The sequence below is a fragment of the Engystomops pustulosus genome, chromosome 1 (assembly GCF_040894005.1).
Source record: "Engystomops pustulosus chromosome 1, aEngPut4.maternal, whole genome shotgun sequence".
Classification (NCBI taxonomy): domain Eukaryota; kingdom Metazoa; phylum Chordata; class Amphibia; order Anura; family Leptodactylidae; genus Engystomops; species Engystomops pustulosus.
In genome coordinates this window covers 69,428,841-69,451,167 of record NC_092411.1, presented here as the reverse complement: position 1 = coordinate 69,451,167, position 22,327 = coordinate 69,428,841, and the positions used below count along the sequence as shown (strand labels likewise).

At 40.4% G+C, this 22,327-nt stretch overlaps 1 protein-coding gene across 1 annotated transcript in view; it reads right to left on the bottom strand.

Moving 5' to 3' along the window:
* Nucleotides 1–22,327, bottom strand: part of HIP1R (huntingtin interacting protein 1 related) — a 57,840-nt gene extending 35,513 nt beyond the window's left edge. Inside the window, exon 1 of the mRNA XM_072144087.1 lies at nucleotides 22,090–22,327. Coding sequence (XP_072000188.1) covers nucleotides 22,090–22,182 — 93 coding nt within the window. The 5' untranslated portion in view covers nucleotides 22,183–22,327. The remainder of the gene's footprint in view (nucleotides 1–22,089) is intronic.

Genomic DNA, 22,327 nt, shown 5'->3' with positions numbered 1-22,327 from the left:
CTACTAGGGGCTGTGCTGTATACTACAGGGGGGCTGCTGTATACTACTAGGGGCTGCTGTATACTACTAGGGGCTTGCTGTATACTACATGGGGGCTGCTGTATACTACTAGGGGCTTGCTGTATACTACAGGGGGGCTGCTGTATACTACAGGGGGGCTGCTGTATACTACTAGGGGCTTGCTGTATACTACATGGGGGCTGCTGTATACTACTAGGGGCTTGCTGTATACTACAGGGGGGCTGCTGTATACTACAGGGGGGCTGCTGTATACTACAGGGGGGCTGCTGTATACTACAGGGGGGCTGCTGTATACTACTAGGGGCTTGCTGTATACTACATGGGGGCTGCTGTATACTACTAGGGGCTTGCTGTATACTACAGGGGGGCTGCTGTATTCTTCTGGGGGCTGGCAGGCTGTATACTACTGGGGGCTGGCAGGCTGTATACTACTGGGGGCTGGCAGGCTGTATACTACTGGGGGGGTTTAACCAATGCATTTCCCACCCTCGGCTTATACTCGAGTCAGTAGTTTTTCCCAGTTTTTGGTGGTAAAATTAGGGGTCTCGGCTTATACTCGGGTCGGCTTATACTCGAGTATATACGGTATATCAATCCTTGTCCCCAATGCGCTTCCCCCCCCCCATTTTATTTCCTGTTGATTTTTTTATTGTTTCATGTACAGAGCTGTTTGAGGGCTTATTTTCTGCATAACAAAATTGTACTTGCTAGTGACGGTATTTTATATTCCATCCCTTGTACTGGGAAGTGGAAATACAATTCAAGATGCGGTAAAAAAATTATAAGAAACCGCATTTGCGTCATTTTGTTGTGGGCTCTGTTTTTAAGTCTTTCACTGTACATTCCAAATGGTATCTCTAATATGCTCTTTATATGGATTTTATCAGGTGTTAAGTTTTTAATTTGTGGTAAAATATATTATGTACCCCCCCCCCCCCCAAAAAAAAAAAAATTACCTTTACCATATTCTGACTCCAATCACTTTTTCAAACTTAGGAGTACAGAGTTGGCCAAGGTAGGATTTTCCAGGACAAAACTAACGTTTTCATTTCTACCATTTGATCAGTTTTATGTTATGTTTTTGTATGCGTTGCAAAACTACAAAAAAGTAAAAAACATACCTAACGTGTTTTTTTTTTACTTTTTTAAAATTATTTATTGTTTTATTTGTTTAAGGGCCTTTTGGGACATTTTAATGAATTTTATTTTTTAATTTTTATGACTTTTTGTTTCAATTTTATTTATTTTCACATTGCTATAATATGAACCAGTGATCATGTGATCACTAGTAAATACTAATGCACTGCAATAACCATGTATTGCAGTGCATTAAAAGTGTCAGCCTATGCAGATGCCCCTTAGTGACAGATGTAGAAACCGCGTTTTGGATATTTGGGCACTATTTTCCGTTATGTGGTTCACCAAACCTACTAAGCCCTAGTCTATCTAAATTTAACTTAGTTTAGAAAGCATTATAGGTTAATGTAAAGATAGATTAAGATTTAGTAGGTTAATAGGAACCTACCATCAGATTCCTGATGGTAGGTTTCCTTTAAATTGTATTTACTTTGTGTTTACATAAAACAATCTAAATGCAACATATGAACCCAGCCTCAGGCAAACTTTGCATTTGATGTTAGAACTGAGCTACTTTGTATGTGGCATTCACTAAAGAAAATGTTGGTGCTACAACCAGTGGACCACCAGTTGATGCAGAGTTAATAACACATCCAAAGAATAGGCAATTAACTTACAGGCCAACCCTTAAAAAAAAAATGTAAAGGCGATTCAAGAATTCACAGAAACTTTAAAACAAGTAAAACCTTCCAAAAATCTGTAAAAAGCGTGTGCCAAAAATGTAAAATCTTTGGTATATATCCAAAAACTAATGACTAATACAATAACAATTCTCAGATAACCAAGAATCATTGAGTGTCAGATATTTCAAAATCAGAGGAACAGAACTAGTACCCGCAGCGGCCACACCTAATTCTCCATTTGAAAAACAAAAAAAAAACTGGTTTAACTTGCAGAAACTTTACGCAACATACAAAACAACCTAATAATTAACTAATGGAGGATTTTATAAACCAAGATATTAAGATACTGAATATACAGTAATAGTCAATAGGTACCATAACTGGAGTCACTAAGCAGAAACAATACAACATACAAATCCCCACTGTCAGCAGAACACCCGCAGCTTCTTCTACAGCCCCTCACAGAGAAGTTAATCCACCAACATCACATGTCCGCTGACTAAAAAGCAACACTAAGAAACACTAACCCCTTCCTGGCTCTAGAATATACAAAATTCCATAAAAGGTGAACCCAAACATTATGCTTCATTAGTTGTTCTTGAAGTACTGTTGAAAGAAACCCCCCAAACTAAAAATATTTTCATAAACTGCTATTAGAAAGCATTGCCCCTATTCCTACATTGTTCCTCTACATGCCTGTCAACTTAAACAAACAGGTCCTAAAGCTGTATGCAAATTACTGGAGAAGGTTCCAATGAGTCATTATCATATTCAGCAGTCCAGCTTATTCATGAGCACAGCCACACCCCCAGTGCTTGACTGACAGCCTGTATAATGATGTGACAAACCTGGTGCTGGCACCCCCTGCAGCCTGTGTGTGTATGAGACACTCCTATACACATAACTGAGTCTGTATAATGATGCAACACTCCTGGTGCTGGCTCCTCCATGTGCTTCCTGATGCTGGCGCCCCCTGAAGCCTGTGTGTCGAGACTCCTATACACATGGCTGCATCCTGCAGCAGTCGTAAGAGCCTGACATGCTATTACTCCTAAACACTACTTGTGTAGCTGATGTCTGTCTCGCACATGTGTATGGGAGGAGAAAGTATGTCAGCAGAAAAAAGAACAGACACCAGCAATGCTTCACTATACATTACACACAGACATGAGAAGGGGAGAGGTAACAGGGGTGACATCACTTTTGTCCAACCTCATTTGCATAATAAAGAAAATAGGATTTTACAATGATTAATGTATGCATTTACTACATATAGGCTGGGATGGAATACTTGTGAGCTGCTCCAACAGGTACTTCTGACAGGACAAGTGAGAGACCTATTGACAGGTGTCCTTTAATACAAGAGGAAGACAATATTAGAAAAGAAAGGTTGATATAAATCATTTTATACTGGAAGGTGCTTATTTGTGCACCCAAATTAAAACCAACCCAGTTGCTTTGCATACTTTATGTATTTTTTACATTAGCTATTCTCAAATATCCAGATATTGGTTTTATACCTATAAATTACTTGTCTCACAAAGCATGTTCCCAAATCTAGCAGGCCTGACCTCATTTTATACAGACAGCTTTTGTTAGATCCACTCATTTAAATTCAAGCAACCAAATACTGCTTGGCAAAAAAAGGAGAGATTCTCAAGCCCCCTTGCCACAAAACCTTTCTGCTTCCTACACCCAGTTATCTATTCCTTTCTCAGGAAGTAATAACCTTTCACTGGAATATGGCATCTTATGATGAGTGGGCTCTCACCTCAGGGACCCCCCAGTATTCTTAGAATGATTGACAATGGAGACCATATTTTACTGCACAAAAGGCATACCAGACCACCCTGCTGTTTCAGGACACTCTATAGACTAGTACTATGGCCCTTCTAGATTTATAATTGTTGGTTGCTTTAATAAATATACCTTAAAGGGGTATTCTCATCTCGGCATTCACATTCCGTTTCATTAATCTTCCATATATAAACATTTCTTCAATTGGATGTTATTAAAAAAAAAATGTTTCTGTGTGAAGATAATTTCCCATAAACATAGCCATGTTGTCCCTTAGAAACGAGATAGCTTCCTTGGTTACGACCACGTCAAATTTAGGCAGCAGTGGCCAGACATGTACTATTGAGCCCTGCCTGACCACCTGGATTCAGCGATCATTACTACAGGACGGCTGTGGGACATGTAGTAATTCTCAGATATTTCATATACAAAACCTTTTTGTTTATTTGTGCAATCACTCCAGCAGAGGTGGCCGTATCCGAGGAAGCTATCTCGTTTCTAAGGGACCAAATCACCACATCTATGGAAAATTATCTTCACACAGGAATAATTTTTTTAATAACCTCTAATTGAAGAAATGTTTATTAATGGCAGATTAATCAAACTGAATGTGAATGCCCAGACGAGAATACCCCTTTAATATACAAACACATGTTTTAATCAACAGGTGTTTTAAACTGAGCCGTTCCAAGTGGTCTATTCCTCCAAAACAAGGACACTTACATTTTAGCTAAGGGAACTCTGATGCAGGCACTTTTTCCAATAAGTTTCTAATTTTCTCACAAATGACGTTTATATGTTATGCAAATTAGCAGCAGGTCCTCGGCTCTCCTCTGCTAATCATATATTCACACCTCTGCTCCGATTCTATCCCCGCCCCGCTCTCTTGGATACAGCAGTTCCCGAGAACCAGTGATGTCCCCCACCGCTCGAGAACTCTCCAGCATGCAGTCAGCTCTTTCAATGCGCACCAGCGTTATGCTCAGTGCGGCTGCGCAATACAGACCTTATACGGCTGTATATTGAGGGAACCAACCGCGCATGTGCTATATTGTGCTATTTATCAAATTATACTTACCCGTATATACTCGAGTATAAGCCGAGACCCCTAATTTTACCTCCAAAAACTGGGAAAACCTATTGACTCGAGTATAAGCCGAGGGTGGGAAATGCATTGGTCACAGACCCAGCCAAGTATATAGCCAGCCCCCTATAATATACAGCTTGCCCCCAGTAGTATACAGCCTTCCCCCAGTAGTATACAGCCACCCCAGCCTGCCCCCCAGTAATATACAGCATGCCCCCAGTAGTATACAGTCAGCCAAGAATTAAAAAAAAAAAAAAAAAAAAAAGAAACTATTTACTCACCCTCCGGTGGCCCCGATGCGCAGCGCTGCTCATCGCGGCTCCTCTTCTTGCTTCTGCGCCGTCTTCTGTCTTCTTTAACATCGCGTTGGGCGCCGCAACTGTTCTCTCCCGTGCGGCGCCTAGTATGACGCGCCGCTGCTGACGTTATACTAGGAGCCGCACGGGAGAAGAACAATGGCGGCGCCCGACGCGATGTTAAAGAAGACGGCGCAGAAGCAAGAAGAGGAGCCGGGAAGCCAGAAGAGGAGCCGCAATGACATCGGGGGAGCAGCGCTGCACATCGGGGCCACCGGAGGGTGAGTAAATAGTTTTTTTGTTTTTTTTAAGTCCATTTTTAATTATTTTCTTAAAAGTATTGACTCGTGTATAAGCCGAGGGGACGTTTTTCAGCACATTTTTTGTGCTGAAAAACTCGGCTTATACACGAGTATATACGGTATTTGATGAAGATGGATTTGGGAAGATGGATTCAGTGTGAGCCTACCAGCCGATGTAGATTATTTGGTAGATTTGTAAAGGCAGATTTCCTTTGAAAGTAACAATCCATGATCTTAAAAACTTGGAGAAATCATTCACCTTGCTCATGGGATGGTGATGTAAGAGTTCTCCTTACAGAGACTGCCAATTAAGGTAGCCTTTACAGCGTGTGGAGACTTATAACCATGGACACTCCACTAGGGGATTCTGTGAAAAATAGCAACTTAAAATTTCCAAGATTGGATAAGGATAACCACGCCTCTTTTAGCTACTTTGTAACAGCAAGCATGACCTTCAGGAAGCCTTATGATATGATGTAGGATTAAAACCAAATCAGTATATCTATTCCAAAAGGAACAGATTCTCAACAGTAGACAGTGCTGTTTCTTGGTTGGGTCTCTTCAGCACAGTGTAGGGAACTGGTTTGGCTGAGAGAGGTTTGTGACTTGAGTTCTCCATACGGAGACTGCCAATTAAGGAGGACATGAAGCCGTGTGGAGACTGGGTCTTATACAGTCAGTGATGAGCATACTAAAGACTATTTGCAGATCTAAAAACAAAAGAAGCGAGAAAACTACAGTCATATCTATGGTAAAGTATGTCTACGGCAAGAGATGACACCAAGTAATTCTATTAACAAGCTCAAGCGGACATCCATGCACTAGCCAGGAATGGGAACATCTGAAGTAAGAAGGCAGAGGGCACAATGCCCACATCTGTGTGCAGGAAATACTGCAGCTTGTGTGCACAGTGAACTTTTCAGAATAGATTCCCCTGATAGTTCACAGAACATGGAGAATGGTAGTGTCACTGAACAGTAGTATACATTTACAGGACAGGATTTTAATGAGCCAGTTCAGAGATTCCCTGCCCAGCAGAACAGAGGAGGTGTTGTACTGGGCAGAAGACTGTATGCAATGTTCTGCCCTGCATCCTATGCCTTAAGATAGCAGAGGAGAAATACACAGCTTTATACATTCAATAAGCACTTTACATTAGCATTAGTTCATATAGGCATATTTTTCAATCATCTAACAGTTTTGATACATGTGCGAGTTGTAGTTTTTGATGCAAGAAAAATGCATCCCATCCAATTCTTTTTTTAAATTTAATTTTTTACAAAAATCTGCATCCTTTGTGGATTTTCAGAAAACCCTCCTAGATAAACACATAGGAAAGCTACAGTAAAATGCTGTAACAACTTCCAAGAAAATACCACAAGCAAAATAAGTGTGTGAACTATATATAAGGCTGATCCCTAAAATAAAGTCTGTAATTTATCATTCCAGTTTCTTGTAGTTCCCAGCTGCCATCCACAACATGGTTCATGATTTGACTTAACACAGAGGTGCGATGGTAGCTCAGGAATCAGGAATGTGGCCATGGGGATGAGAATGTTGATCTAATGGCACGATGCAGACTCCCTACACAGAGGTTACTGTTGTCTTCCAGCTGTAGTCCTGCTCTATGACCTTGGAAAGGGAATAAACTTGAAGTCACATAGAAACCCATTTCTTCTTTCTGAAGAACCAAAACGTTGTGCACATAATATAATATGTGTCTTTAACCCACCAGCAGAACTAATCGTACATGGTTTACGTGGTACAGAAACACAGTAGCTAGTGGGATTGTGTGTCTACGCGTAGCCTCATGACAGAGGGTCCAGCTGATTTTGTCTTGTATATAAAATCTGGGAAAATGGAATGGTTATGACTATTTTGGTAAAATGGGATCATGTGCTGTCCAACACTAGTCAGTGCAGTGTTTTATCCTGCAATACAATCCACTAAGAAGTTAGTGGATAAATACAAATCTACCAACATTGGTTTGTAAACTTAGTCGTATGTGGACATTTCTCTTCTAAAGTGTGATAAGAAGATGGTTGAAGGTTTCTATAGGCTGGTAACAGTCACTTAGAGATTCATTAAGTTGTGTATATGAGGGTTTAAGTTAATTATTTCCCCCTGGTCCCAGTCAGGAGTACGGCAAATTTCCAGCTTCATATACAAGCAACACAAGGCAGATAAGTCCACTGTACGGGAGATTATATCTAGTTACAGCAAGTAATAAAACCATAAACCCATGCATTCAGCACAGGGACAGTTGTGTAACTGGAAATATTCTCCACCAGCCAGTGATCGCTCAGATCAATGGAGCTGGAAGGCGGAAATAAAAACATGCGAGTGACCCTTAGCCTCGCAGGTCAGACACAAACTACACCACAATCATTTGTTATATGCTGCTAATATTCACTGTGCCCCAATCCTTCAATATATACACTTGACAACATTCACAAACCTATAAGGAAAGCCTCCTGTAGGTTTTCATTGTAATTGCATGATGCACCGGACCTCCAATAACTAATAACTTTAATGGGTGATGTATCATCCAAGCTACTAAGCAAACATTCCAAAATGTAACTTAACCCATCGACCAACGACCACAGTGTCATGACACAGACATGTTCATAGGTATAATATACTGTACATAAACTTTGCAAACAAGAGAAGTGTTTGGGTCTTTCAGGAGTTCTAAAACATGGTGATGGGATCCAGATTATAAATTAATATGTAACCTTTACAAATTATAGGTTACATAAGCAGACAAAATGACTTGTCACAGCAATAATCATAAATTCTAAGGAACGCAGATGCTGCCCCCAGTTGCCAGGTGGTATCTGGGTAAGAACAGGTACATGATTAATAGGCATACAAGGACTCTGCTAAGTCAGAGTCCAGGACATCTGACCAGGGAGCAGAGATATTTGGGCAGGCCCATACGCAATGCAGGTAGGACCCAGTGTCAGACTGGCAGCGGACGCAAAAGTCATTAGGCATAACCCCCATGCGAAACAATCTTGCAGGGGTGAAACATACCCGATGTAGAAATTCGGACTGTATTAGAAAGTCCCTCATACTCACCACAGAATCAAAGTAAGAGAGTTCAACCTCCCTACAGTTATCATCAGACAGGTCAGGGATGTCATTCTTCCCGCATTCAAAGGCTTTATCAAAGGGTCTGTTACCCTGTGCTTGCAGGAGACCGTAGACCTTGGTGAGCGGCATAGGGAGATCCGCAGTGCCCAAAAAAAGGTTTTCCATTTGGAGAAGTTAGTTATCAGAATAGAGGAGCCAAACTGGGTTTTAAAAGCATGGCGCAACTGTGTGTAGTGAAAGGAGGCTATGGCGAGTAGAGCATGCCTGTCCCGTAGCTCTGCAAGAGAAAGCAATTATCCTTTTGTATTCAGGAGTTGGCCTAAAAACTGATCCCTACATTGTCTACCCGGGAAAGGAGAGGAAGTCAAGGGTTTAGCCAGCCTCCCCAACCAGCATTTGGGCTCTTTGCCAACACACTGCTTTGTTCCGCATAGGAAGCAGGACTTTTAGAGGGGGTTTGTATCAGTATAGTAAGTTTGTTAGAGCCTCGAATGATACCGTGATAATCCCCGCTAGGGCAGTAACAGCATTTCCCTTATCAATATCAATCCACCATTAGACACATGCCTATACTACCCTGCTGCCCAGATGGTGTAATCACCCTGTGATTTTCGCGCCTGTAGAAGAGAGAGACTAAAGCGTGGGGGCCCGCAGTGTCCCATGGACCATTTGGAGTGGTTCCTCACCCACGAGAAACCGCTCCGTCATGCGTCTACTTCAAGTAGGAGGGATATGGATGTCTTTTTTTAAATTTGAAACAGATGCATGATGGAGCAATTTCCTGAGATTGGGGTAAGGGGGAACTCTCCTCACTGGCCACTTCCATGGGACACTGCTCTGCAGAGAGAAAGGTAAACTTTTATTTTTATCAGAAAAAGCCAATTTTATTATAAAAACTCTCTGGCAATGTGCACACTATTCTTTAAGGGGGCATGTGGGAGCCAGAAAAAGGGCTCCTGATGGCAGCTTTCCATTAACTAAGCACGACTTACAAGAAGCCTAATGACATGATGTGGGATTACAGCCAAACCATTATTCCAGAAGAAACAGATTTCCAAGAGATCAAGGAGTATAATAAGGCACCTTTGTGACTGTGGAGATCAACCTAATAGTCCAAGTGCATTTCAGAGAATTGATGCATCTTTGAGGAAGTCTCTGAGAAAGGAGGAATGACGAGAATGCAGGCCACATGAAGGGTAGTAAACAGAGGAGTAGAAAGGTGCTGAATTGTGGAGAGCTTTGTGGATAAGGCAGAGATGTTTAAGTTGCATCCTAAATTCAATGGGCAACCAGGGCAGTGTGTGACCGACTGACAGAAGGCAACAGTCTTGTAAAGTCTTATAAAAGGTGGATTATAGTGGAAGACAGATTATAAGAAGTAATACAAGAATGAAATGTGCAGCAATAAGAATATTTGTTATTTCCATTTGAAGAAAGATCATAATCCATGAAAAAATCCACCAACACAAACAATGCACATCAGCCTTTACAAAAAAAGTCATTCAATAACTGCTGCATTATGGGGAAAAAAAAATCACACAACTTGTCAACCAAACACTGAGTAGTGTAGACAATGGATGCTACAGTATTCAGTTACATAAAGACATAATGTCAATTGTGGGTCCTAGGCATTTTATAGAAACAACACAAAAAGTGTGAATCAGTCTCGTGCATCTGAAAAGTGAACGCAGAACTAATTAAATAGCTGGAATACTTCAGCAGCAAATCTCTAATAGGGTTGTGCGTCACACAATGCATGTCACAGCAAGAAATAAAAATCCCTTTACGTTGTGTATATCCTGAACCAAAAATAGGTTCCAGCTTTTTGGCACCTAGTGTTAAACATTTGTGTTTTTTTACATAAGCAGTTATTAACTTCTCATAATATTTTCTTCATGGTTGTAAATATAGGAAACTACATTTATACAATCAGTAGGTAAAGGCATGTCAACAAGTGTCTAGTGAGAAATTGAGTGTCTTTAAGGGGCCAAGACCTGCGTCTAGGCTTTGTTTTAGATTGATGACTCCAGGAACAGATGTATTCACTTATACAATATACACCAAACTAAAGGATGCATCGCGCATCCCATAGATCATAACTCCTGTGAGTGTGGGATATTGGGCAGCAAGTGTATAGTCCGTTCTTAAAGGGATTTTCCCACAAAACGAGTTATGCCCTATCCACACGATATCCCAAGTGCATGTCCAGGCTGCCCAGTTCATCTCTATGGAGCTTTTGGAGATAGCGGAGCGCCAAACTCGGCAGTCTGTCAGCTCTGTAGAGTTAAACGCAGCAGCCGGACCCGCATGTTGCACCACTCATCTTGCATACTGGGGTATGTTGGACCTCTCGTACCAGTGATCTATGGGGTTCTCATCACCCCTTCTGATCAGCAAGTTAGGCCCTAGCCTGTGGACTTTTTTTGTGGAAAACCTCTTTAAAATTGTTAGAAGAAATACCAGCAAGCAAAAAAACTCTGCCAAAGTGCTAATTGTGATGACAAGATGATAGGTCATAACATCTCCAAAGTGGAAGGTTATTAAGACTGTTTCACATCTGAGGTTGTTAATATCTAAAAGAAATGAACCCCCAAAAATAGTGAATGGAAAAAGATAAAAGGGACAAACGCAAATACATCAGTTGATGTGAATACAAAAGGTTCCTGATGCATAATAGAGCGAAAGCCAATCTAGTTTAATACAGAAAAGAAACTACTGTAGCCGTAACACCTTTAAAAGGTCTTGTGGAGTCTATACATCAAAAACGTGGAACAACACAGACCTACACAATACTAGGAAGTTTGTTTTTTCGTCACTGATGTATGCCGGTGTGTACATGTAAACCTGCAAAATGAATTCATGTGCAAGTTTCAGAACAATATAAAAAAAATACATCATTCATGTTCGAACAGATAGACATAGGTGGAAATGGAAGGGCTTCTGGGCCAAAGACAAAATACCCCTAAAGGGCTCCTGACGCTTGGCCACATGCAGGATAGAAGGAGTGCACTTTACTACATGTATGCAGACTAAGCACTGTGCAGTCTTACATGGATAGCGCCAAGAAAATCTATAAGCAATTCCTTAATTGGTTATACAGTAATATAATAGTTCACTACTGCAAAGCTGGTTTATTTTTTAACATATTTGGCCTACATTGAACCTAGAAGGCTATAGAAGAAAAGTATAGACTAACAGGAAACAGAAGTCATTGGAAGGACAGAGTCTGTGTGTACTAGCCTCAAAGCACCACAAGAGGATAAACAAAGCTCTAATCAAAGCTGGCAACAATGACTTCACCTTCACCGTCTCAAGAAAACTGCCCAATCTATTAATTCCATCCCAAATATTATGCAGAAAATATAGGAAAAAGTTAACAGTTTAGGAAGTGTAAAATCACTTTACACATCATGACAAGAAACCCTTAACTTTTTTAATCCCCTTATACACAAGGCCAGGGTTACATGGCAACTTTGGGCACAGGTCAAGCAGCCAAATCCTTCAGAGTATGCACTGTATTAAAGACGTTTTCCAAAGACAAGTTTCTTAAATTTACTCAGGATAACAAAACAACACATTATTCACTGTTATTAACCCCTAGGGGACACAGCCTATTTTGGCCTTAAGGACGCGGCCCCATTTTTCAAATCTGATCTGTGTCACTATAAGTGGTTATAGCTTTGGAACGCTATGAGATATCCAGGGGATTTTGAGATTGTACTTCAAATTAGTTTAAAAATTTGGATGAAATCTTTTGCGTTTAGTTATGGAAAAAAAACAAAATTTGGCAAAAATTTTGAAAAATTCTTTATTTCAACGTTCTAAATTCTCTACTTTTGATGCAGACAGTCATAGCACCCAAGTAAATTCATAACTTACATTTCCCAAATGTCTGCTTTATGTTGGCATGGTTTTTTAAGATTCCACATATTTTACTAGAATGTTATGAGGCTCAGAATTTGGGTGCCATTTTTCACATTTTTTGTAAAATCGCCAAAACCCGTACTTAGATGGACCTGCTCAACTTATAATTGACACTGAGAGGCCTAAATAATAGCAAGACTCGTAAATTACCCCATTGTGGAAACTACACCCCTCAACGTATGAAAAACTACTTTTAAGAAGTTTGTTAACCCTTTACGTGTTTTATAGGGGTTAAAACAAAATGGAGGTGCAGTCTGCAAATTGTAATATTTTTTCACAATACACTCATTTTGGGTGGAAAATTAAACATTTAAAATGGATTAAATGAATAAAGGCTCCACAAAGTTTGATACCCAATTTCTCCCGAGTACACGGATACCCCATATGTGCTGGTAACCTGCTGTATGGGCGCACGGCCGGGCATAGAAGGGAAGGAGGCGCCATCCAAATCAGATTTGCTATGTCACATTGTACAGGCTATAATTTTTTTCTTTTTTTAATGTGGACCTATAGGGGCTTATTTCTTTTGCCACACTTTTCTGGTATGTAATTTTGGGGCATCTACAGCTAATTGGTGAGATTTAATTAACTCTTTGTTGGTGGAGGAAATGAAAATCATCAATTTTTAGGAAAATTTTTATGTGTTTTTTATTTGGCCGTTAACCATACCATAAAAATAGTATATTATTTGTATTCTATGGGTCGCCACGATTATGAAAATACTTCATTTATATATATTTTTTATTTTTTACCATTTTTACTGAATAAAAAGTAATTTGGCAAAATTGTTGTTAATTTTAGCATCACCGTCTTTCATATGTATAACTTTTTTATTTTTCACCTCACAAATCTGTTTAAGGGCTTATTTTTTGCAAGAATGATAGCTCTTTTTAGTGGTCTTATTTTAGATTGCGTAACTTTTTAAAATCACTTTTTTTAGAGCATTTTTAAAGGGCATTAATAAAAAATCATCTTTTTCAGAGAGTTTTTTTAGGTTGTTTTTTACGGGGTTCACTTTGCGGATCTAATAACAATTCTGTTTTATTATACAGATTGTTACGGACGCAGGAATACCAAATATGTGGGGGTTTTGTGTATTTTATTCAATTGTACTGAATAAAAACTAATTTGGAGAAAATCTTATTCATTTTAGCATCACCATCTTTTCATATGCATAACTTTTTTATTTTTTGGCTGACAAATCTGGTTAGGGGCTTATTTTTTGCGAGAACAGTTGTTCTTTTTAGTGGGCTTATTTTAGAGTGCATAAAATTTTTAAAATCACTTTTTAGAGCATTTTTTATAGGGTATTAATTAAAAATTATCTTTTTTCGGAACGTTTTTTGCGTTTTTTTCCTCCGGCGTTTACCGTGCGGGTCCAGTAACAATTCTGTTTTATTATGCAGATTGTTACGGACGCGGCAATACCAAATATGCGGGGTTTTTTTGTGTTTTTATGTTTTTTATACTTTAAGTTTTTTATGGGAAAGTGACATTTTAGGGGCTTATATTTTATGTATTTATTTTTTATTTATTATAATGTGTAGTGTTAACTGTTTTTGCATTTTTTTTACATATACATACTTGAACTTAAACCAGTGATGCTCTGATCACTGGTTTAAGTTCAATACACTGCTCTACAATACTATTTTATTGTAGAGCAGTGTAAACTGTCTGAGCAAGCTTGCGCATGCTCAGACAGTTTGCAGTCAGACCCGGAAGGGGTCTGGCTGCCATGGAGACCGGGCAGCTCCGGGGCACATGCCAGTCCTCGGAGCTGCCCGGAAGAGGATCGGATCCCCCGGTAAGCGGCACGGGGGATCCGATCCACAGCAGGAACACCCTTACACGCCGCGGTCATGCTTGACCGCGGCGTGTAAGGGGTTAACACCCGCGATCGGAGCCGGCTCCAATCGCGGGTGTTACAGCGCGGTGTCAGCTGTGATAGACAGCTGACAGCCGCTGCTTCTGGTACCGGCTCCGTTCGTGAGCCGGTCCCAGAAGCTAGACGTTATACTACGTCCCGGTGCGCTAAGCATCTAGCCCCGGGGACGTAGTATAACGTCGTGGTGCGCCTAGAGGTTAACAAAAATACATCATTTCACAGAAATAAGTCCAACCTGGATCTATATGTCCTGCTGTACACAATTTGAGATGCCCCGAGAGACTACTGTAACTTCAGACTTGGGGTCAGGGAAGCCATCTTGGATTTCTGTGTGACGGCCGAGGAGCTGAAATTTCTGTCTCTGCTCACTGCACTCTAGACCCGCCCCTGCGGCGCAGGACGGAGCTCACAGACACTCACTCACTTCCTGCCAGCAAACACATCTGAGGAGAGAGAAGCTGCAAGCTACAGGCAGATAATGGATCCGAGGAAAGGGGGAGGCAGGCACAGGAGATCTGTGAGAACAGATATGTAGCAGAACCCCTAGTGTACAATAGGCATCTCATGGATAACATCTCTGATCTGTGTGTCCGATACTTGTACAATGTTCAGAAGGTAAATAGAAGCGTATATAAACCTGTACCCTGATAACCTAGCCACATTGTCACCCCAGAGAACTAGATGAATAATAATGTATCGGCTTAGAGAGGCCCCCCCTACACCCTGGAATCTTACACTGACCAGCCTAAGGGGTTACATAAGCTAACACAGCAATAAAATTGAGTAAAATTGTAAAGTAAGGGGTTAAAATGATCTTTATTATGTAAACATCACTAGGGGATTGAGATTTGAGAATTTTCTTTTCTGGGAAAACTCCTTTAAATACAGTCAATGTGGTTTAATCACCATTGAAATTTTGATAATCTTTGCTGTATGATAGCAAATAGTAAAAGTAGTTGTGTGATTTTCTATCAAAATATGCAACGAAAGCAGGGCAACACTAAAATTCTATTCCTCGTGACCAATGTTGACATGGGGATCCCGCCTAGAAATCAGAGCAAACACAGCAATTTTGGAGACTATTTAATTTAAGATCATCACATTCATTGTCTAAATGCAGCCAATACGATTTAGTCTTTTACTATTGTCTTTCATCTCCTAAGACAAGTGACAATAAAACAAGACAGTTCTGAATCAATGACAGTATGGAGTAATAAGGATAAGAAAATAAAACCCCACCCAACTAGAATACAAATCATTACTTAGCAGGAGAAAATTGGCAGGAACAACGCCAGAGAAAATGTAGTATCACTGTAAAACCACCACCCTTTTCATGCACAAAGTGAAACTTCTCCCATATTTTCCCATAAAACATTTCTTAGAAGAAATATGTGCTTATGTTCTCTCCACATTAATGTGCCCAATGGATATTCATGTGGAGATCATTCCTGAATAAGTACTGGTCTCCCAAAAAGGGCTTTCAACTTTAAGAGCTATGCAATAACAGATATTCACATCACATCCTGCAGATCTCTCTTCAACCACTAGGACCACAACAGTTCACAGGAACTGAGGCCCTTTTATTTATCCTGTAGCTAAAAAATGCACATGAATGGTAAGAAATAGTGATACTCCTTATGTACACACACACACACAAAGAAGCCATCTAAAAGTCTGGACACAAACCACTGTATTACGACCATCTATAGAGTACCCGTACAGCAGAATATGGAGACACAATACACCTCTGCATGACTCCTATTATATACAGAGGCGTACCAATGTTTATTTCTGCCAATTGTATACAGAAGGGCACAGGATTACAGAGATGTGAGTGGATTGTGTATAGAAAGGTTTAACACTACCTAGAAAGATAACTGTTCAAGTAGTTTAACCAAGTTATAGGTGATCACAAGTCATAATAATAGTAGAAATACAGATGTAAAGAGTTTCAAAATTTCGGAATGGGGTTGTTTCTGCAGGAATTTGTTCAGTTGTACGAGAATGTATGCTTTCCCATGTGTACAAAGTCAACTTAGCATCTAAGATTAGAGAGAAACAGATAAGACCTGGATAGTGAATCACAAACAAATGATAAAAATCTAAACTTATCTTAAAAACCCAGGGTAACCACCTGGGATGGTTGCACATCTTCTCCATGCACTGCACTGTGCCTAATAAATGTCAATGGGGCCATGAGTTTACCACCTTTTGTGCAGCTAAACCGGGGTAGATTAAGGCTGCCATGGGCTCTGGGCTGTATGAATAGAACAGCTCCTACAAGTCTTCAATTCACTTCTTACATAGGGTACTAGAACCAAGCTTCTAAGGGAATGGATGTATCCCCCCCTACCTGCCCTCAATTTGTTAGGAGCTTCAAAGGTTTGGAAATGACTTATGTACATGTGTAGTGAGAGCATGAACAGATGTATGAGGATTTCCTTGGTGAAGGTCTTTCTCAGTATAACATTTGGTGGGTGCTTTGCATGTCCATGGGCACCCAAAACGCTTGGGCCTCCAGCTACCACACGAACAGCCTATTATAATCCATTACTGCACCTCACTCACAGCCAAAGCACACGTTCATGAGGCCGAACTATGGGTGGTCTGGCAGGATCACTGTTGTGTGACCGGTGCTATGAACCTGTATTATTGCTATACTTACACTTTGTAAAGTGTAAACTTCTCCTAGAATACTTATCTCATGTTTACTCCTAAATATCAGCATAATACACCTTTAAGGTACACACCTGGGGACAATCTTAGCCTATGCTATCACATACAAGGATCACAATATTAACAAAAGTTTTTTCCTTCATAACCATTTAAAACAAGTCGATAACCAGTAACTCCACCTATAGCCACATCTCACAGCAAAGATATGTGGCAGATTCGATTGTGAAAATGCTTTGCGTCTTAGGTAATCATTAGGCGGTGGCAGACACCCAGAAACCCTACTGATTGGCTGTTCCAACAACCTTTGGGCTGATTCCATGTCAAATGTAACCCTTCCACAGAAGGCCTAGGCAGGTCAATAGATGATGCAAACAGATGTTTCAATATATGAATATAATATGATATATGGAGCAATTATTTAAGGTTCTCAAAGCTTTATTACTTTGGTCTAAAAACAAGACAAAGCCACAGCTTTATAGTTTAAGCCAAATGTCACCTCTGCTAAGAAACAGGGTTTTCTGCTCTTGATATTTGTTGCACTCTCCAGAACACTATCCCTTATCTTGTAATAGAGAGGAATATCCATAAACACTCTTCTATGGGCCAAATGGGAGATACAGAATTGAATCACTGTGTCAAAAGATTGAGCAAATAAGAGGGGGCTCCATAAACACCTATGGAGCCTGGAGCCCCTCAAGCTCCTTTGCATGATTTTAAAAAGCATTTTTGGTAAAAATCAGGGCTAGAAGAGCAATCCTTCTAGAAAGCACACACCAGTGTGTCAGTGTGCTTGGTTTACAATCCTTAATCCTGGTGGTAGATGTCCTTTAAAGGGAACCCAGCACCAGATTTTTACGCTGGGAGGGTGTGAAATGTCCTTTAAAGTATTCTCACCCATCAAGTATATTAAAAAAATCTTCTCCAAAGTGATGTGAAAATGTGCAGGAAGAGTCATATTTGCCCAAGACGAGTCAAGTTTAGAGGCTGAAGGGAGTGCCTCATTTCAGACGCCCCTATCTTTGGCTGTATAGTACCCAGAACCCTGGATTGGTATGATATTAAAAGATAAGAGTCTCTTCTATCACATCAAAATAAATCTAGTAGGAAATACAAGCTGCAGATAAAGATCTGTATCAATGTGAGAACCACAAGCCGAATGCAATCTGAATGATGAGATTCTAGGTAATATGGAACTGAAGATAGATGCATGTCTTAACAAAAATCAAAATATGACTCCTCTCTGTTAATTTTCACATCAACTATAACAAAAAAGGTAAAGGGGGGAAATTTCACATAAAAGATGTAATTCTAGAAAGGAAATTTCATACCTGAGGGGGATAGTAGTTTAATGGGGTAAAATCTGAGTCCATGCAATGCCAACCACAATAAACGTAAGTATATAAAGTATACAGTATGTTCAATAGAAATGCACCATTAAACTGATAAAACTTTAAAGGGAACCTACCACCACGGGTCTACCTATAAAAGGTAGATTAGGTGGATCTAATCACATCTCTGCAATTTTTTAATAAAATTTTTTGCCTAATATGTACATTTTCTAAAGAGGCTACTGGGACATGGAGAAGCCGCAGCTGAGGCTACACGGCTCGGCTACTCCACACCCTATTAGCCTCTTTGTTCCGCCGACCAGAAATCTTCGGTGTGCAGCTTCTCGTAGCTACGCGCCCTCGTCCACGAAACCTGCCGTCTGCGCAGAACAGCAGATCCACCTATCACCTGATCTACCTTTATAGGTAGATCCGTGTGGTAGGTTCCATTTAAAGGCAATTACACAATCTACTTAATATGAGCACGACATGTGGACAGCTGCAGCCTGTGTGTCCCTGTGTCTCCTCATGCATTCTTCCTCTCCTAATCACCATCCTCCTCCCTCCTCTGCCTTCTCAATGCACAAGACAGGAAGAGGTGAGGGGCGGAGGGAGCTGGTTGAGGGGAACCTGTCACCAGCTAAAAATAACATTCCTGGTAAAAGGCTTGCTTTTAATAAATCCTGGATCTAAGCTCACTTCTCAGCCATAGACTGAAGGATGACAAGTTAATTTCTGCCAAATCCTTTGTTATTATGTGGATGATGGACAAATAAAGGATGATAGGGGAGCCTTACGTGTGAACGCTGGATTATTACCTTCTTTGTACTAGTCTACACCAATGATGCTGGAATAGTCACCACACATTTTCCGGGATGCTACAATACAATGCTCTGCTGCACAAGTGACTACACAGACATGACTCCAACACCCACCAGCAATTACAATCTTCATTAACTGGTGACTTTCCCACTAAAATGGGAGGAAGAGGTCAGCAGAGCAGCGTAGGAGATGATCATAGCAGAGGAATGATGCAGTAAACATTGATCTATAGAAGTTCAATGCGGACAACAGGAATATTTCATCCAAAGTTACTGTATGAAATATTATGGACTGTACTTTACAGATTACAGATACAATGTGACCAAGATGTGGTGATATTTACAGACATGGAGATTTTAAAAGAAAATAAGTACACATCTACATTTAGGGCTACACAGTGACCAGCGGCAACGTAAGATTTCAAAAACCACACTGCTAATTGAACCCAACAATAGTATCTATGGCTCCAGTCGGAGTTGAATTTACAAAAATATATATTTAATTTATAAAATATACAGGGGCCAAGTCTATAAAACAAATATTTTTATATATTTATCCAGCTCCATTGCTCTGAAGCAAACAAACTTTATGCACCCAGAAACCAAAGTAAAGTTTCTTAAAGGGGGCCTGAGGAACTCAACACTTAATGACTCAACAACTGCAAGGGTCACATGATATGATACAAATGTACAAATGATTAAGATTCTATAGAGAAACGCGTAGGTCGATTACCTGTGCCGACCTTATGACTGTCACCTCTGCATGTTTGTACCATTGTTGATTTTAATGGAATAAAGCTATTTTTTTGATTGGATCCTTAAGTGCTGAAGTATTGCTAAAGAAATGTAGGTAACATATCCAAGAAGATAAAATTTAGAGTGAGCTTTGACAAAATAGTGGAAAATCTTCAGTTCAAAGAATCCCATTGCTCCAAAACTGGCAAGTACTCTAAAATGTAACCAGAATGCAACTTGGCCCAAGACAAGCCATGAAGTATACGGGAATCAATGGTTTTCAATGACTTCTGAACTGATCATCTGATCACAGTACAGAGCAGAAAGTACTGTACTGAACGCAGAGAGCAGTGCTAAGCTACCAAGGATAGGCCATTAGCCCTCCGTTTTGGGGATTCCTTTTGACATTACTCGTTTCCATAGCCATCTTTTAGGGACTTGCTTTGCATCACATAATGTACTGTTATGCAGAATCTATTTTTGATTATTCTCTCCCTTGTTATAAAGGTTTAAGTACCATGTGAGCACTTCTCAGCTCCACTCCACAACCCTGTGTGAAGCACAAAATGTTTTCAGTACCTGTATACCTGTGACCTTAACGCTCCGTTTATGCAATAGACATTAATTATATGGGAGTTACCTGACCACAAAGGAAAAATATTTTCATCTGTTCACATGAGCTGCCATTCTACATTTTTGCACCTAATGTATTGTGTACACACAAGATTCCAGTTACAATGCAGACAAAAATATCATATCCTGCAGACACAGCCCTCTATAGTGTTGTATAGTAGAGACAGATTAAAGTCACAATAACACTTAGGCTACATTCACACGGACGTATGAAAACGGCCGTATCCGTACCGTACCGTTTTTTTACGGATTACATACGGCCACATTCATTTCAATGAACAATACGTCTGACCATTTATATTGCCGTTGTTAACTCCATTCCGTATCGTACCGTATACTGGCCGTATAAAAATATAGAGCATGTCCTATTTTCTCCCGTATGCCCTAGAAGTCTATGGGGAACGTATAAAATACGGGTTACATACGTGCTGCATACGGATGAAAAACGTCACGTATATACGGCCCGTAAATACGGGACTGGAGAAATCATACGGTCGTGTGAATGTAGCCTTAGGCTGAGTTCACTCTACCGCTCAAACCTCTATTAAAAAAATTATATAATAGCTGTCAGGTTTATCCTATCAGTTAAAAGTCATATTAACAACGTTAATTTTTGGACAAAAAAGACGATGGCTTCAGTACTTTTTCTCCGTTTAAAAAAAAACACATGCAAAACAGATTCCTGTCTAAGTGACTACAATGTATAACATAAATTACATTGATGCCAAAGGGATTTTTAATTGATAAATTAAACTTTTTTAACGGAGGACGGTGTGAACTTAGTGCGTTGTTTGTATTTTCATGTTAGGCTAACTTGAGGTCTGGATGAAAGTTTTGGAAGGCAAAAAAGTTCTAATTCAACAATTGATATCCATCTACCCAGAGAATTATTGTAAAAAAAAACAAAAAAAAAAAAAACAAACCTGTATATAACAGAATAAATCAGTAAGAGCGACAAGCACATAAAACTAAATCTAGCAAATAATAGCTTTAGCAACGCAAATGTTCATTGAAAAAAAAAAAAAAAAAAAAAAAGAACGCAGCAGAATAATTGGAAAAGCCAAGACTTTGCAGCTTTGTGGAGGACTCCAACATATTTACCAGACTGGACCTAAAATCACTGAACGCAGCATCAGAGATTAAAGGTTTGGTTCTGTAAATCCCACAAGCACAGGGGCCAGTTATCTGGACCATTGCATTCCCGGACAACAGGTCATTCCCATCTGATAAATATCACCTGTACTTGTGCTCACCCCAATCCATCTCATAGAAGGCGACTAAGATGCCTTAAGTCCACAGCGTTCAATACCATGAAATATGGGCAGCATATGGAGGTGAACACATGAAGACTGACTTACAATATTTTACTTATGTTTTTTTGCTTAAATAACGCCAACATATTGCACATTTCTCAGGTATCCTTTGCCCTCACACTAGTAACCAGCTCATAACTTGTACATAGAATAGATGTGGCATGAAGAGGAAACCCACAAAGTCCTTGGGCTGGATCCCTGCAGCAAGTGCTCACAAGTGTATGACATGCAGAGACCAGGGCACAGGTAGCAGGAGCGGGTGTGTGATGTACACAGTGCTGCAGGGGAGTACGGCCACTACAGCTCTGCTACATCTCTATCACCCGGCCCCCCTCCCTCTCTAACAGAAGCTGATGCTGCTCCGCACCTCCACCACCTGCCCCGTCCTCAGTCACACACCTATCTATCACCTCACCTGGTTCTTATCAAACTGCTCCCTCTCAGCCTCCAAGCCGTGTACGGAGCGCCGGCTCAGCACTCGGGCGGGGACGTTCTTGATGGTGTTCATGGCGGAAAGCGGGCGCCTGCTAAGCAGCAGTGTCCTGTCACCTCCTCCCGCACTACACCGCGGACTACCTGATCACAGGCTGCCGCGCAGAATGCTGGGTAATGTCTCTCAGCTCTGCTACAGCAGCGGCGGTGGGCGGAGCTAG